At 40.8% G+C, this 17646-nt stretch overlaps 1 protein-coding gene across 4 annotated transcripts in view; it reads right to left on the reverse strand.

The window, feature by feature from the left end:
- Positions 1-13789, reverse strand: part of ZFC3H1 (zinc finger C3H1-type containing) — a 39554-nt gene extending 25765 nt beyond the window's left edge. For 3 of the 4 annotated variants that reach the window (XR_013947678.1, XM_080583014.1, XM_080583016.1), the window contains exons 1-9: positions 13071-13788; positions 8299-8715; positions 5819-5883; positions 5373-5571; positions 4460-4686; positions 3881-4004; positions 2450-2547; positions 1358-1561; positions 527-691 (exon numbers count right to left, since the gene is read on the reverse strand). Coding sequence is in view for 3 of the 4 variants with exons in the window: in XM_080583014.1 (XP_080439140.1) it covers positions 527-691; positions 1358-1561; positions 2450-2547; positions 3881-4004; positions 4460-4686; positions 5373-5571; positions 5819-5883; positions 8299-8715; positions 13071-13686 (2115 nt within the window). In the remaining variant the exon portion in view is untranslated. Of the gene's footprint in view, positions 1-526; positions 692-1357; positions 1562-2449; positions 2548-3880; positions 4005-4459; positions 4687-5372; positions 5572-5818; positions 5884-8298; positions 8716-13070 lie in introns of all 4 variants that reach the window. The other variant, XM_080583015.1, reaches the window with a different exon arrangement.
- Positions 13790-17646: the final 3857 nt, after the last annotated feature.

The raw sequence follows: 17646 nt of genomic DNA on the forward strand, positions 1-17646 counted from the left end.
AATCAGCTTTTCTCCAACTAGTTTAGAAAGTTCAGTAAGGAACAGGACTGATGCTCCGGATGCCAGTATAAAAGGGAGACACTGGCCAGCAGCAGGAGAAAGAATGATACCAACAAGATCCTGATGGCCACTGTATTTCAGGCATTTTAACATGAACTAACCACTAGCCTGGTTCCATAGACTAAACATGCATTGCAGGTGGACTTCATTACTACATTCAAAGCTTTAGTTTAGTTTAATAGAAAGGAATGCCATTTGTATGGGAAAAACGTAAACATTTTTAGTTCAGACGAGTGTGGGTGTGTTTTGATGTCCTCTTAAGCTGTTACATTCTTAATTCAGTGTCAAATTCTTTCTAGAAAAGTATACAAATTATCAAAGTTAATAATTCAAATTTTTAAATGAAACTCCACCATTCTGTGCTGTATCACTAGAAAATAAAGATCTCATCTATTTGCTGTTCACCCAAACTCAGTACAACTTCAACTTGTGGTCTTAGTAAGAGAAAGAACAAGTATTTCCTTACTGTGATCACTGCTCGTGGAGGCCTTGGTACTCTAACAAACTTTGTATTTTGTACCCGTGGCTGAGAGACAGTATTAATACTGACGGCAGACAGATTGCTTCTTGGCACAGACTGCAAATTATCTGGAACTGGAGGGGAAGGCGGACCACTGTTACTTGAAGTTTCCTAACAAAATAAAAAAAAAATAGTCATAAAAACATGTTACACACAGCTATTTTAAAAGACATGGAAATATAACCATAAATGAGGAACTGCCTAAATCATAATTTCAAGTTCTGAGACGTGTATGGAACAGACTATCCAAAAGTGTTAGACAAATCTTGCGATACTGCTAAATAGGCATGCAAGAGCATTTAAGTTATCCACTGTTCACAGGTCAACTGCAAGGGACTGATGACCTTTTAATGACATCAAAAACAATCTCAATCTTCAAAACCACAAACTTTCTTCCACACAAAAAAACACCAAACACCATAAGCATTAGAAGTTGCAGCTGTCTCCCAACCACTCTGAGACAGTTAAGCAATAAACAGTTTTACAGAAAATAAAAACCCCACTTCGTTCCGCATTTTCAAGGTTTTGGTACCTTGAAGTTTCATAATTCTTTCACAGAAGACAAGCTGCAAGTTACAATTCAAAGGATATCCTGGGGTGGGGATTTGTTCTGGTTTCTTTTGGGGGACAGAGGGAGATGGATATTCATTGTGGGGTTTTTTGTTGGTGGTGGTTAGTTTTTAAGTCATCAGAAAGACAACCTTATTTAGGAGGTCACATTTAAGTCTTGGTCAAGAATGCCACCTAGAGGTTTACATTCAAAAACCAGTGGAGTACCTCAGATCTGAAAGCTCGTTTGTTAGCTAGAGACTTGAGTAGCTCTTCTCTTAAGAGCATCTCCTCTTCTTCTTCCTCATCTGCAAATGGAGGTTTTGGTGGCTGCTCAGGCTCTTCAGGTGGAAGAGGTGGAAGAGGTGGAGGCGGATCAAGAGAAACACAGGAAATACCCTCCATATAAAGTTGGTTCAAAGACGGTACAGGCTGAGATAAAAAGCAAAACAAGGGGTTGAAACTTTTGAAGTTTACTATTTCCTTAGGATTATTTAGTAGAGGTTATGCTATATCTAAATTATTTCATGGTTTAAAACTAATTCGATCTGCAGTGGATTTAGACTACTGTCGAAGGCTGGTGCTGAACACTTCTAATGACCCAAAAAAAGATGGAAATAACAAGGTTACATTTGGATGGTCAAAGTAGTGCAGACATACAAACTACAAATGAAAATTCGAAAGTATAGATAGTCTAGCCAAAGAAATATGGATGACTTGATAGGTGAGGGCCAATGGATTATATCACACCGCTTCAGAAACAGTCCTTGAAAGGTTTTTACAAATTTGTCTTAGCTAACAAAGTTACAGGCTTCCTTAGTTAAAAACTCAAAGGCCATCGTGACACAGAAGAGCAAGTTTCTATTGCCTTTCTAAGAAGAATAAAAACTGCTCACTGAAGAAAAGTGATGAGGAAAAAATCTATTTTCATGGGAACTCTGTGATGCGAAGACAGCATATAGTCAAAAGGCACAAAGTTTGAAAGGACTGTGATGAGCTACAGGCTTCCCCCCCCCAGCCCTGCTAGGTAACAAACTTTGCTTGATATAAAGAAAGAGCTTAATGCTACTAAACAAATAAGAGAAAAACTAAGTTCAGTAAGGAGAACTTCCATTGAACAGAAACCTGATCAGGCAAAAAGTAGCTGAAAAAGTTTTAAAAAAGGAACCACAAGACTTTCAGATAACCAAAGGAAGTCACCACTTGGTTCAGAATTTTTTCAAATACAAACTAAATTTAATCCTTACTTCAGCATTAGAAAAAAGACACAAAATGAGAATTATTAACATTTTCAAATACATTCCTTTCAAGGTTACTTACTGGAATTGGAGGCGGCAGTGGCAGGGAAATTGGTGGTACTGGAGGTGGGAAATATGCCATTGGACACTCAAAGAAAGGAGGCTGTGCTGGAGAGGAAGCTAATAAAAACAACTGTAAGAAATACTAAACAACAACTCAAGTTTTTACTTCAACTGACTTAACACAGCAGAAGAGGGAGGGCTTTTTTAAATAATCAATGCTTTTCGAGTCAGTTGAAGACACAGCACAGTGCATTTATTTTACACACAAAAAGTAGTTAACTGTGCAGTTTCTATTTTACAGGTGAAATGGAAGTACTCCCAAAAAGTACTACTAAGGTAATGATTCAGGATGATTTAGCCCATGTATTTCATCTAATTTGCAAGAATATCTTCTTATAAGTATGTATCACAATAGCGTGACTCCTGACTACTGCACACCAAAAATAAAATACAAATTAGGACAGCGGCAGACTAAACACACAGCTGACACTTAATTGTGAAACAAAACTAGAATCATAGAATGCTTTGGGTTGGAAGAGACCTTAAAGATCATTTAATTCCACCATCCTTGCCAAACTCTGGGGCTGGCCTTGCTAAGGAACTGAACTGGACAAGTATCTTTAAGGACAGAGATCTCTCAACATTTCCAGGCAACCTTTTCTAGTGTGCAACCATCCTTTTGCAAAACCACCTTTATATCTAAGCAAAATTTCTTTTGTTACTATTTCAGTGTTGCCCCTTGTCCCCCTGTTGCACGCTGCACAGAAGAGTTTGGCTCCATCTTCCCTATAACTACACACTAGGTTGCTGAAGACAGCAGCAAAGACCATCCTCAGCCTCCTCTACATAAATACAGCTCTCCTGGTCTCTTTTCAGGAATCACGTGCTCCAGTTGCCAGTGAACTTTGAGGTTCTCTGCTAGACTCATTCCAGTATTATCTTATACTGGAAAACCAAAACCCGATGCAGTCTCTTAAGTTGTTAACATATGGCAATAAGCACTTCACTCAGTCTTGGTCCTTTCCACTATAGTCTCGTTACGGTGCTACAACCCAGGCTGCAGCTCACCTTTACCACCCAAAGGCACACAGCTGACTCATGCTCCATTTAACATCCATAGGGATCCCCAGGCCCTTTTCTACAAAGCTGCTGCCTATCCAGTCAACACCCAAGGGCCCTTGCTTTCTACACAACTGCTTTTGAATGCAAAAATATTAATTTTAGTGCTGCAATGAGTACAGTACAACCTTGAAGACTTTCAAGATATCCCTACAGCAGAGATGGAAAGGAAAAAAAAAGTCAGTATTAAAACAAGACAAAACTAGCTTACATTAAAAAGTTAGCGCACATCGTACCTCAAGAGAATGATTTTACTTCTAAAATAACAGCTCATTTCCTACTTTTTAACTTTATCTACTCACTATACAAGAAAACTGTACATTAGTCTTACCTGGAGAGTTAGTTTCGCTATCTGTATCCATAGCAACTTCATCGTAATTATCATACTGATATATGCCTCCTGCACTATCCAAAGACGGTTTATCCAAAGACCATCTCAAGTCTGTATCTGAAGACTAAACACACCAAACAGGGTATTTTATTTAGCTGATCTCACATTCTTCTTCTAGAGCAGAACAATTAAACTTTAGAGACAGGCACCTATGTCTTCTAATTCATAAATACAATTTACTCAGCTTATTTAAAAAAAGCAAACTGAAAATCAACTTTTAATCAAATCCACTGCAGGCAGTGACTTTAAACAGCCAGTTTTGAAACTGCAGCTCTTCAGCTCTTTGGTGAGGGGAGCAGGAGGAAATAATTTGCAAGTGTACAACCCACACAAAACCAATCTTACCCAAATGAAAGGGAACACCTGTCTAGAGAGGGATTAAAGCACTAAAATACCTTGAGGTTTTTTTTAAGGGGTTAAGGAAACTTAGGTGAGGGTGAAATCAGGAGGGGGCACAAAGACAAGAAAACTTATGAATCCCAAACATAACACCTGAATACCATACTACAAATTCATTACCCTGCTTCTTGATCTCCTCTTTCCTCCAACTAGCTTCATAAACCGATTGTACTGCTCTTCTTGATTTGAGAGGTCTCTAATTTTTCTGATTTCTTCTTCTCTCTTTCGTCTCTCCTCTTCCTCTTCTTGTTTCCTCTGGTCTTCTTCTTTCTGACGCCTGTCTAGTTCCTTTTGTTGCTGCATCTTCTTTGATGTCTTTGTCTGTTGTTTCCTCAAAGTTTGCTTGGCTTTAAATAGAAAGATATGCGATTAACTCCACCTTAACTAATTAGTTCCCCAAACCCTAGATTCTTGAGGAGCTTTGAGCAGGTGACGAGGGTTCTAGAAGGATTAACAGCTCATCACCCACTATTTCATAGGATCATAGAATGCTTTAGGTTGGAAGGGACTACTCTCTAAACCTACCCTCTTTTAGTTTAAAGCCATTCCCCCTTGTCCTATCACTACACTCCCTGACAAAGAGTCCCTCCTCAGCTTTCCTGGAGGACTCATTTAGGTACTGGAAGGCCACAACAAGGTCTCCCTGGAGCCTTCTCTTCTCCAGGCTGAACAACCCCAACTCATAGAAAAGGTGCTACAGTCCTCTGATCATCCTCGTGGCCTTCCTCTGGACTCACTATAATACTTCCATTTCATTCCTGTGCTGGGGGCCCCAGAGCTGAACGCAGGACTCCAGGTGGGGTCTCAGGAGAGCAGAGCAGAGAGGGAGAATCACCTCCCTCGCCCTGCTGGCCACCCTGCTTTTGGTGCAGCCCAGGCTACGGTTGGCTTTCTGGGCTGCAAGCGCACATTGCTGACTCATGTTGAGCTTCTCAACTACCAACAAATGTTTTTTTTCACACAATGTAACTATGTATTTCTATTTCAGAGTAGCTGTCACTGATAGTCATTTCAGTAACATTAAACTTATTACCTGTAGCACTCGTTTTTTTCGTTGAATGTGCTTTTGTACTGGCTTTGACTTTTTGTGTTACAGTTTTCGTTTTTGTTAATTTTTCCTTGCTTTCCTTCATCACCTGTTGTTCTTTTTGCTGCCATTTTTTACTAGCAGACTGAAGTGCAAGAAGCCTAAGCTGTAATTCAGACATCTCTTCCTCTTCATCAAGCAGCTTCTTGAAAAGAAAAAAAAAAGATGAGACAAAGTGAAGAAGAGTCATTTAATGACATTGTTTTGAAAGTCTTTTGAAGTCTGTCCCAAAATTTTTACCATGAAAAAGCTTAAAAATACTGCTCTGTTGGTAAAGTGCTGTTCTTGAAGAATGAACCACTTCTACAATTGAAATGTTTGACTAGTTTGGAAAAAGGTATCAGAACATCATAATGCAATTATGCCTCATTTACAAATAAATACTTTCTTACCTTTTCAGATGCCACATCTGGACCACTAACTTTTCGCGCTGATGTTTGTTCTTTGTCTTCTGAACCTTCCAAAAGAAAAATACTGTGGTTTTAAGCAAGCTGTTTCTCATGAAACAAAGCTATATTAAAACGATGTGTAGATTTGAACCCATGCAAAGATACTTCATCAATATCATTGGTACCCTGCATAAAACACAACAGCAGTTGTACGTATATGAGCACATTAAAACACATTTATATAAACTTGACAGGTCTGTTGAAATCTACATCAGATTGCATAAGCCTAGGGCAAGACTTGCCATTTTTTAACAATCCTCTGTCTTACGGCTGACATATACTTCAGCAAGAAGCAGAGCAAAACAGATTAGGAAACGAGGAGAAAAGAAGGCTTCTTGCCATCCATTTTATGCTACCATCTCATATCAATTGGTGTCCTGAGCATCTCAGATTCCCCTGGCAGCTATTCCAAGTAACAGGTCAGCCTTTTGCAAAATGAAATATAAAGGCTCAAAGCCTCAATAAGAATACATTTGCTCCATTTCACACCAAAGAAAGAGAAAGCTGTGCCATGGAAATAAACAGCAAATAGTTATGCTTTCCTGCTGAACATTAGTATGTTGACAAATTAGACTGTTCAAAAACCATGCATCTCTCTATTAATATATTTTAATATATGTATATATTATACACATGCTATATTGTAATTTAATTATTCATGATTAATAGAACTGATAGCATAATTAATAATTATACATTACAATATTAATATAAGATATATATAATTATGTTTAACTGCATCACAGAAAGAAAAACTTTTAGAGAGAAGCTTGGCGGTCTTTTCCTATATTGGCCTTTCTTCGAAGAGATTCCTCCCAAGTCAGATCAGGCGAAAGTAAATTGTACTCAGTGAAGGTTGTACTCTTCCCCATGTTTTATGAAAGGTCATATTCAGAGAGACATTGTGTAAACTATACCAAATCCTTGAACCTAAACAAAAATGGTATTTAACAAATGAACATCTTTCTGCTTGCACATGCAGGGATGTTTTCAAGCACACATACAGGAAGAGGAAAAATAGTATCTAATGCCCATCTGCATTCTAAAACAATTCAAAAAACTTAAGCAAAGATCTTCACCATTCAGTCCACAGGACGGAAGGGACAAGATGCAGATAAGGACATGGTATGCAAACTAAAACGCCCTTTCAGATCAGAAGAGGACGACAGACAGAACAGACCAATGGGCAGCAAGGAAAGGAGAGCAGGGAATAATGTAAAGCCACTGCCAGCGGAGTTAAACCACAGCAAATTAATTCCAGAAAAAGACACAAACTTCCCTCAGTTTTAATATAAATTTTTCAACTTGAACATGTCTGGAAAGATGTCCAGGACACCAGTTAATATAAATACCATAGGAAAAAATGAATGTTGCTAATATCTTAATAAATGTATAATTAAGTAGTATACAATCACTTCATAGCCACAAATCTACAATAACTAAAATCTACCAGATGCTTTGGAAACCTGCATTACATTGCCAGAAGGGCCTCTGTCTTACGTATCTGTCTGCTTTCAGACCACCTTTGTCATACACTTAACTGACTGGCGTGCAAAAATCCAGATGCTCTTAATACACATTACAGAATCTATCTTCCCTATCATATGGTCTGCATTTTCATCTTCAGTGCTTCTAAGCTTTGAAGTTGGATTTTTCTGAGACTGTTTTCCTTTTTATTCCTGCCTTGCTGTTATCCTCCTGCAAGCTACTTATTTTTTTTTCCTTCTATGGCCAGAATCTTGTTTTTCCCCATGTCTCCCAAAGACTACATTCTCTCAAAGAACACCAGAATTTTTATTTTATTAATGGGAAAGACAAGGGGAAAGATATCTAGAATGAGGTGGTTTGTCTAGTAATTATCAGCTGTGCTTTTTTTTTTAAACAGGCTCTCTTCTAAACTTTCATACTGAAGATACATATGAATGACTCTGACTTTGTGTTCTAGTCCTACCTTTCTTCGTATTCTTATTACCCATTTGCATCCTTACTCCATCCATTTACCAATTTCTCTTCTTACTCCATCCACTTAATTAATCTCTTCCCACTCAAATTGATAGTTTACACACACTGACAAATTAGCTAACATCAGATAACAAGTGATATGCATTAGTGCATCCTCTACACAGCAACCATTTATTAGAACTAGATGAAGCCTCAGAATAGGACATTTAAGTTAAATAATTGCCTTATATTGCTAGACTTAAAAGTAAGCTAAAGGACAGAGATCAGCAGAACCTGTTTAAAAAAAAATGCTTCCAAGCAATTACATAAAACTGGAAGGAAATACAGTCTGTCTTTAACTTACAAATAACATTTTAATTAAAACTAATATTTTAATACAATATTCCCAAACACTTAATATATATGAGAAACAATGGGAAGCAAAAAACTTTACAAGCTAAAACAACTTTACAATTACATACCTTGGGTGGATTCTGTGCCTTCAGATTTTTGTGATAACTGCTTTGTTCCTTCTTTGACTTTTTTTAACCTGCTCCTCTCAGCTGGAGTAGACAGTTTTTGTCTAAGAGGTTTCAGTTCAAATGCCTGAAAGGCTATAACCGGATTTTTCTCCTCAGGAGAAACTTCTTTTATAGCATCTGTTGTAATACTGTCAGTTTCTACAGTTATTTGGTCCTCAGTGTCCACCGCTTTATCATCATCACGTTCATTTTCTTCCCTGTTGCTTAGAGCCAGTCTTTCATCTTTATTAATGTACTCGAGCTCTAACTGTATCTGCTTGTACTTCAAGAGCAGATCCTCAAAGCTTTCTTCCACAGAACTTTCATTTTTAGAAGAGTAGTTCTGTTTTCTAGATGGGGACCTTCCAAAAGTTTTGGCTGAATTACTGGTTAAGAGAACTAAGACAAGAACATGTATGACCTTAAATAGCAAAGACGTGACCAATAAGGACTAGACTACAAATTCTTTTCGTCATAATCAATTCTGATAAATTTTTATTTTACCCTAATGCCAGCTTGAAAAACATCACCCATAAAATAAGAGCAGTACGTAAAAGATGCGTCCATTATTAGATATGGACGACTTAAATACTTTCTGAAACCAACCATTTCAAGTTTTCTACTTATTCAAAGAATTCCATAGAAGTGCTGAGAAGTCTCTCTCTCTAGGCCACGGTACCCTCCTGGGAACAATTGCTGTGATACGGAACATTTCCGGCATTCCAAGGAACAAGTCAAGCTTCCAGAGGTCCTAACGCTACCGCTGACCCCACAGCCGACACTGACAAAGACGGGCTAAATTCGTTCTCACTCATTTTATCCTTTCATAAAATGCTAAGACCTAGCCACAGCCCAATTAAAGGCTGCAGTAACTGTAGCTCAACAAACACATTAAGGCACTGAATAATCAACAGCTGTAAGGAAAAAAAAAACAGTGGCCAAGACTTGCAATCAAAACATCCAAAATGGTAAAAGAGGGTTTGGAATTACTATTTACTCAGAAAAAAGTTCTCTGCATGTGCCCAAGGGATACAGATTTTCTTGCCATGTTGTCTAAAGCAGACAAAGGAAACATTTCTTAGACAACTATGGTAAAATTCCCACCATCAGAGGTTCACTTTCTTTTACCTTAAAAAGTTCTCTTAAAATTAAAAAAAACAACCCAGTAAAATAATTACCCCCAGGAAAAAATACTTAGCATACTGAGTCAGGTTTGACTCATTCAACATCCAGTACCAACCCTCCGTGATAACAACTGACTCACACTAAGTTATGGAAAATGCTTTTTCATCAACATCATGTCTCAAACCAATAAACGGAGTAAAACTAGAAGCTAAAATAGGTATCCCCCAAATGCAAAAATACTGAGCACAGAGGAGGGTAACTTTGTTTCTCACTCACAACATTCATCACTAACTTGGATGTTTCACTACAAGTCTAAAGAATCTTGGTATCCATCCTACAAAAACAACTCCTGTATTGCAAAACATTTCCTGTTACTACAATGCTCTCTTCAGCTTCAGCACAAAAAAAGCAGAAATTAATCCATCTAAACTACATAAAATCCAGAAAGCAAATGCTATTATAATTTGAAGTTCTGTAAATATATTGAAAATACATCCACAGTGTAAAGAGCTGGGTGCAGTATAACCACAAATCATGTCATAAGCATATCCACCAATCTACCTCTAAAAAAACATTAGTGATTGAGAGTCCCAAGAAACCCTTACGCTAATTTTTACAATAGATGTTAAGTAGCTTAATAAGTCTAAAATTATCTATAAATAGTTTCTGGAGTCATCTTGAATTGGGTAAAAATACCAAATTTTGAGATATTTTTTGAGCTTGGAATAATGAAATTGACGGAGCTTCCAAAAAGGTATTAATCAGAAATTTGGTGTTTGTCATGGTTTTGGCTGCCATAGAGTTAATTTACTTCATGGCAGCTGGTATGGCGCTGTGTTTAGATGTCAGGGTGAAAATGCAGTGATAACACACTGATTCTAGCTGTTGCAGGGCAGTGCCCTCACAGAGCCAAGGACTTTACGGCTTCTTGCGCTGCCCTGTCAGTGGGGAGGCTGGGGGTGCACCAGGAGCTGGGAGGGGACACAGCCAGGGCAGCTGGCCCAGGCTGGCCAAAGGGACGTCCCATACCACGTGGCATTGTGCTGAATGATCAAACTGGGGGGAATTTCCTGGCATGGGGGGGTTGCTGCTGCACAAGGACTGGGCAGGCATCAGCTGGCTGATGGTGAGGAGTTGTAGTTTGCATCAATTCCCCTCCTCCCTCCCCCATTTCTTTCTTAGTTTATTCAACTGTCTTTATCTCAACCCACAAATTTTCACATTTTTTACCCTCTTCAATTCTCTCCTCCACCCCACTGAATAGGAACAAGTGAGCTGCTGTGTGGTACTTAGCTGCCTACCAGGTTAAACCATGACAGTGGTTTACAGATAGGGTTTTTTGGTTGGTTGATTGTTTTTTTTAGTACATAGCTGTACACATAGAATGCAAGAGTAGGTGGAATGCTATGAGAGGCAGTCAGGATTGCATTAAAACAACACTTATTCTTCAGTCGACACTCGAGAGCCTTCATCCTACAACCAAAAGCAAGAGACCAACTGATGACACTGGGGTTAGAAGTGAAGAAAAAATGTAAAAAAAAAAGAAACCTCTGAAGGGTTCAGAATTCACCAGCAAAAAAGTCATATTTTGGTCTCATGTTTCGTACTCAAAAGTCCACAAATCTCTACGTATGAATTTCTGCAGAACGCCCATCCAATAGCTTCACATTTAAGTTGTTAGGAACTAAAGATAAACCTACTAAAAGATAATATCCAAAGAAGAGTAAAAAGAATTCTCTAAGTGCCCCACCATGTTGCTGATTTACTCCTATTTATACTTACACTTCTACATAGCACACACAAAGTACCAGTTCCATTGATAAAGAAAAAAAAAACATTACTTCTCTGTTAACACACCTTTAAACTTCGCACTTTCCCTGGGGATTTCCAAATACCACTCCAGATCACAAGCTTCCCTACACCACTTCACATGAAGGTCTCTTGTGAAGGCACGTGCCAATGTACTACACCCCTACCCCATTAATATTAGCAACGTGGAGGTTCCTTAGTATGTAGGAATACTCTAATTCAAATCGTTTATATGGCAAGGATATGAAAAATACAGAAAGAAATGTATTTTAGAGAGTAAATCATTGGCCTTCTTTAATTATATGACCCACAAATAATCAAATGTGAGTCATCAACAAGAAACAGCATTATTAAACTGCCTGCAATGTTTAAGCAGAAGAGTGTATCTCAAGTATTAGGGATAAAAGATTCTCCCCTTTGTTGCTTTTGGTTTGAAAATGGAATTATCAGTTTCTGAATAGTCTTTTAATTAGAGCATACAAGGAGACTGTATCAGTATTAACAAGCATTGCAAGGTCTGCTTAGGATGATCAATAGATTGGCCCTGCAAATTACTCATTCCACAGAAAGTAACCATTTTCTGGTGCTTAGAGCAACACTGCAAATTAAGAGATCTGTAACATCCACTTTCAGCACTAGAACCATCTTACTATGTGACCTTGGGCAAATCACATCTTCACACATTGCCTCTCAAGAAATGATCCTCAAATGAAGAGTTATGAACACTTCAGTGGTAATGCTCTAACATTACGAGGTGAGATGAAGTAGCTCTTTATCACTGGTTTACATATTCTGTCCCCACTCCAATAGAAGAACAGTTGATACTGATAAATAATCTAGGATCTAAAGTAACACAAGGCTCCAATGATCAGCTTTCAAAGCCTTAAGTCCTGTCACAAGTTGGAAAAAATCCCTGTTCTTTGGGACTGCCAGCACAGCCAAGCAAACAAGACACATCCTTTGACTACTGGTACAGCGGACAACAAAGCAGTGTATTAGTTTTAACCACTATTTCTCTTGCTTAACATTTTTGGCTTCCATTTTTATATTTGCCTGTTTTCCGTTAGGCAAACAGCTGTGTTTCCGTGCCACGCTGCCCCTAAGTTATGTTTCACGTGAGTTGCTTTTTCTATCTATGTCCTGGAAAATGAGAGGAGCTTTTTCCAGCACTTTTGCAGTTCCCACTCTTAACAGAAGAAAGTGTTAAAAGGGTTCAAAACCACCTAATCAGCTCTCTAGGAGCGATCAGAGAACACCCTGCAAGAAACACAGAGTATGGCTTTGCAGAGAAACGTGGCTTTCCCACATTACCCAAACTCCCACAGGAAACGCACTCTGCGCACAGAGTCCTGTGTCAAGATCGGTTTAGCGGTAAAGCTGGCTTTAGCTATGCGTTACAACCTCTGAGGGCCTGTAAGCGAAAATGAAAAAAAAAAAAACAGCGGATCCTTCATTGCCCAATAAGGGAAATTAACAAGCTTAGCGTTTTACAGCAACTCCGCTGTAATTATATCCGCTCAAAGTGCCTCGCCAAAGCCTAAGCCCGCTTTCTAACAGAAGGGCTAGAAATTTGGGGTTAGAAAAGCAGCCCCCGGGACCCAACGGGGTAAGGCTTTGTTTCAGGCCACGCTTTCCCCCTTTCGCTAAGGCAGCTCCCAGCGGCAGCCCTGCCTGCCAGCAGCCCCTGCCAGCAGGCGGGGAGCCTCCCTCCGTCCCCACCACGGGTCCCTCCCTCCCTTCCTCCTTCCCCAGAGCCTTGGGCCACGTCTGGCAGCGCCGCCCCCCGCTCCGAAGGATACATTTGCGAGGCGAGGGCTCCCTCCAGCCCTGGCCGCCGCCGAAGCCGGCGCCGCCTCCCCCTCCGGGCGGCCTCCCCGGCGGGTTGCCTCCCCGCTCGCCGCCTCGGCTCCGGCCCCAGCGCCAGCCGCCCCTGTAGGGCCGGCCTCGGAAGCGGAACCGGTCCAGGGCGTTGTGGCTGCGCTCCCAGAAGGAGAGCCGCGGGCCGCTCTCCGGGTGCGGGCCCGGCGGCATCCGCGGCGCCGGCAGCGGCGGCGGGTGGGAGCGGAACGAGTCCTTGGGCCGGTAGCCGCCGTGCCCGTGCAGGTGGCCCATCTCCGGCGGCGGCTGGTGCCGGGAGCGGGGGAAGCGCCGGGCGGACGACGACACCGAGAGGCCCCCGCGGAGGCCGGGGGGCGGCCGGCGCCTCGAGTAGGGCCTGCTGCTGCCGCTGCTGCCGCCGCCGGCCGGGCCGCCGGGCTCCGAGCCGCCGTAGGGCCCGGCGCCGCCGCCGCTGTTGTTGTCGTCGTCGCTGATTTCGCCGTCTTCCAGCTCGCCCTCCTCCTTCGGGGACAGCCCGCTAGGATCCAGCGCCGCCGCCGCCTCTGCGGGCGCGGCCGCCGCCTCCGCGGCCGCCATGGGGCCCCCAGGCCAACGGTGCCGGGCAGGCGGAGCACGAGCGACGGCGGCTCCTGCGCAGCGCGGCCCCGCACCTCGCCCCCGCCCCGCCCCGCCGCCGTCTGCCGCCACCGCCCGCCCGGCGCGGCCCTCTCGCGAGATAGCGCCCGGATTGCGCAACGGCTGAGAGAGCGGGGGGGGGCCCGCGCGGGGGTCTCTGGGTGATGTAGTTCTCGGTCCCGAGGGAGGGTAAGGAAAGCCTACCCGACCTCAGGGGCGGGGGGCGGGAGCCAATGGGGTTCGGTCCGCCATGTTGGTGAAGGAGACCGGGTTGGGGGGGGGACTGGCCGCCATCTTGTGGAAGGGAAGGGGGCTGGCTAGAGGGGGAGGGCGGGTGCCGAGCTGCGTGGTGGCTTCCCTCGGCAGCCCGCCGGGTGTCCTTTCTCCCTTGGTGGGGCCTGTTCCCTGCCCGCCCCGGGCAGTGCAGGCTTCTGCAGGAGCGGCAGCCGGTGTCCTGGCGGTGTCCAGCACCCGCCTGGGCGCCATTTGCCCGCCTGCCCTCCCAGGGCTGAGCTGCTGTGCTCTTCCGAGGTTTCTGGGAGGCTCGCCTCTTCAGGTCGGCACTACCAGTTTCCACGGCAGAAGTAAAAAGCGAGCATCTCAGAGTGGAAAACAGTTACATAAAAATTAATGAAGTGGTACCACGTGTTTTTATCAGACTTCTCCAAGGTTGAGTATTCTGGTGCTACTACGTGTGCATTTCAAGGGCTTCATCTCATAGCAGGGTGTTGTCAGGCGAGCAATGATTATGTTCCTGGGCAGGAGGAGAAGCCTTGTTTAGAACAGAGTAAGACGTACTGAGAGCGTTCTGAAACAGCAGGTGTAGGTCAGGCAAGGTATCTGGAGCAGTGTCAGATTTCTGTGTCTGAAATCTGATCTGCTGTAGTTATAAATGTTTCGATTTCACCACATCTAGTGATGATAAGCTGCAGAAATTTCCCTCCCAGCAAACATTGTTTGGTTGGGCATCCCAAAATTTTGCATATATCTGGTTCCAGTTTACTCTACAGTTAAATTTATTCCTAAGTGTTTTCACACACCAGAAGGATATTAGTATCAGCATCTTTTAGGAGGGGGAGGAAAATGCTTACAAAACTAAGGTAGTGGCACAGAAGTAGCAGCTTTGTGGGAAATTAACTTCATGTGATGGTCCCACTTCATTGACTGTTGCCATGTTTGTTCAGAGTTCATCTAACAAGCGTGCTGAATTTATTCAACGCCACTATGCGATCTGTATTATAACTTTCTACCTGAGTTACTTAACCATCTGAAAAAGAAGATTCTACAATATTTCTTTTTCAGGAACTAGGGGAGTTCAATGCCCTTTGTTTGATTGATTGTTCTCTTCTTGGTACTCAACTATCGTAATTTTAAATATGATAGGTTCTATGTAAACAATGAGGATTTTACTTTTTTCTCATTTAAGAAAACATGAACTGGCTAGAAACTGTGGGAAACGAGTGAGGGCAAAGTATGTGACTGTTAAACATATCTTCACGGGTTTGGGGGGCTTAAATTTTATGATGAAGGGATTTTACAGAATAGCTAAACATTTTACATTATATTTGAATTTCTGAGGATTGTTAGGTGGATCCATAATTTGACACTGCAAATTGCACAATTTCACATTGCTTTGTAGTTGTTTCCTAGCATATTTCTGTTTTGTGTGCATGTTTTTATTATTTTTTTATAGAAACCTATGTGAATAAATCTTCCTAAGAAAGAAGCTTAGAGGCTTATATCTAAGAAGGAACATCCAATTTCAAAATAATCATTAAGTGTAAATAAGTTCTTACTGAACTCAGTTAATACCTTCAAAACACATGCGAATGTAAAAAGAAGGACAAATGAGAGGAGACAGTAAGATTGAGAAAAAGAGTGAAGAATTATATTCAAATAGAAGGCATAGCTGCACACTGATAGATAGAAATTATTTGTCTCATGAGAAGCTTTAAATCAAGTAATACTTCACCATGAGATATATCTGAGCAAATTATCTCAAATACCTTAAGAAATCTTTCCTTGGATGAGTTAGAAATACAAGATAAAATAGGAGATGCTTGGATGAGGTATGAGATAAAAATCAGATATTTTACAGAAAACTATAAAAGCTTTTCAAACCAGAAAGTAGACACTAATCTTTATTTTTGATACCTATGCTGAGTTAATACTAAAAAATGTATCAGCCATATTGATAAGCTCTCAACCATTCACTCACAACCATCACTCAGTGAGGAGAAAAAAATGACATTTTGCAACTGTTCAATTGTTCAATACCTATCAGTTACTAATAAAGACTTTAAAATCTGGGAGATGTTAAAACGTGATTTCAAGTTTTTACATGAGGTTATAATAGTGTCTGGTGGAAGAGGTGGTTCTGTGAGTTCAGTCTCGTTACGTACATACAAGGGGCTTTTTTCTTTTTTCTTTTGGAAGTGGCTTTATTTTTAGGAACATAAAATAATTGCTGCTGATAATTTTAGATGGAATACACGTACTCAAGTGGAAGTTAACTTCTTCTTGTTGTATGTTCCTAGAAAGAATTGCAATTTCTTCTACATCAGTGCCCATTCCTTTATCCCCTGATATTTAAAACTGAGGAACTCCTTCATTGGCACTTGAAACTCTACACAAGCCTCTTTGTAAGGACTCATAGAAATTAATGTCATGTTGAGAAGAAGTAAGCAAGCAAGGTCAGAAACTTAACCACATAACTCATGCCCTCTTTAAGGCAAAGATGACTGTAGGCTTTTTCTGCTGAGTTTGTATTGTACTTGAAAGTAATATATCTAGGTCAACAAAAGACCACAGTGAGTGAATAAAGTGTATTTTAGCCTGTGCTGGGATAATTATTTTTCTTTAATTATTCAAATTGTGTACACATGTAATCATGGTTGATCTATATACAGAAATAGAAATATTCTGTAGTGTTTTTATTTCATTTCCTGTTTTAACATATGCATGTAATTTTGTTAAACAAAAATATCTTATAGTTGGATTCCTCTCCAGATAAGAGAGTTGTTTTTTATGGCACATGGTTGCTATAGCCAATGTCATGTTTGCGCTATTTCCCAGACGAATGTCTGTGGTCTTTTTCTACAATTTGATAGGTATACAAATACATGTAGAGATGATTAAACACAACCATTTCCAATATTTTGATATTTTCACATTTTTCCTAACTACTTACCTGAATATTTAAAAGAGAAAATCTGAAACTAAGAGTGCAAATTAGCATGCTTTAAAATAATGTGATCAAGTGTACCTTTTCTATCAAATGTAAATACTGCCACAGGTTGCATGTCAAATGTTGGAATGAGAAAGAAGTGAAAAATATAAACTTCACATCAACTTCACGAGACTTTTTTTCTTATGAGGCAAGTGGAAGCGTGCTATAGCATTTTCATCTGTATGAACTAGCAGTATCTGTTAAAAGCACTGTGGAAACAATTAGAGGCAATATGTTATCACGTTCTGCAGTCTTTCTCAGTTCTTAATAGTCCTCAATATGAACGTTTTTAAAGTAGTATTTCCTACAGCATATACTCGGAGCGAAGGATGACAAAACTGGTCTTGGACACAAGAAGTTAGCTGTTGCAACAGTAAAAGGAGCCTTTACTAAAGAACTTTTTGGATGGAGGCAATGAAGGGCCATAAGAGGTTAACTATTTATTTGTACTGGTCATGAGTGAAGATTTAAGCTGTTGGAGGCATAGCATAAAAATAAGGATAAAAGGATAAAAATAAGTAACTCCTTTTGACCAGGAGTTTTCTTCTTAACCTGTCCTTCATAACTGTGGGTCTGTCTGACTGAGACTGTGTTTCTTTAGCTGGGAAATAAATGACTTGTCATCTCACTTTACATGAATTCCACATGTTACATAAGTAGTAATTTCTCAAGTGCAAATACTGCAGAACGTA

Source organism: Anser brachyrhynchus, assembly GCF_964034855.1.
Source record: "Anser brachyrhynchus genome assembly, chromosome: 1".
Lineage (NCBI taxonomy): Eukaryota > Metazoa > Chordata > Aves > Anseriformes > Anatidae > Anser > Anser brachyrhynchus.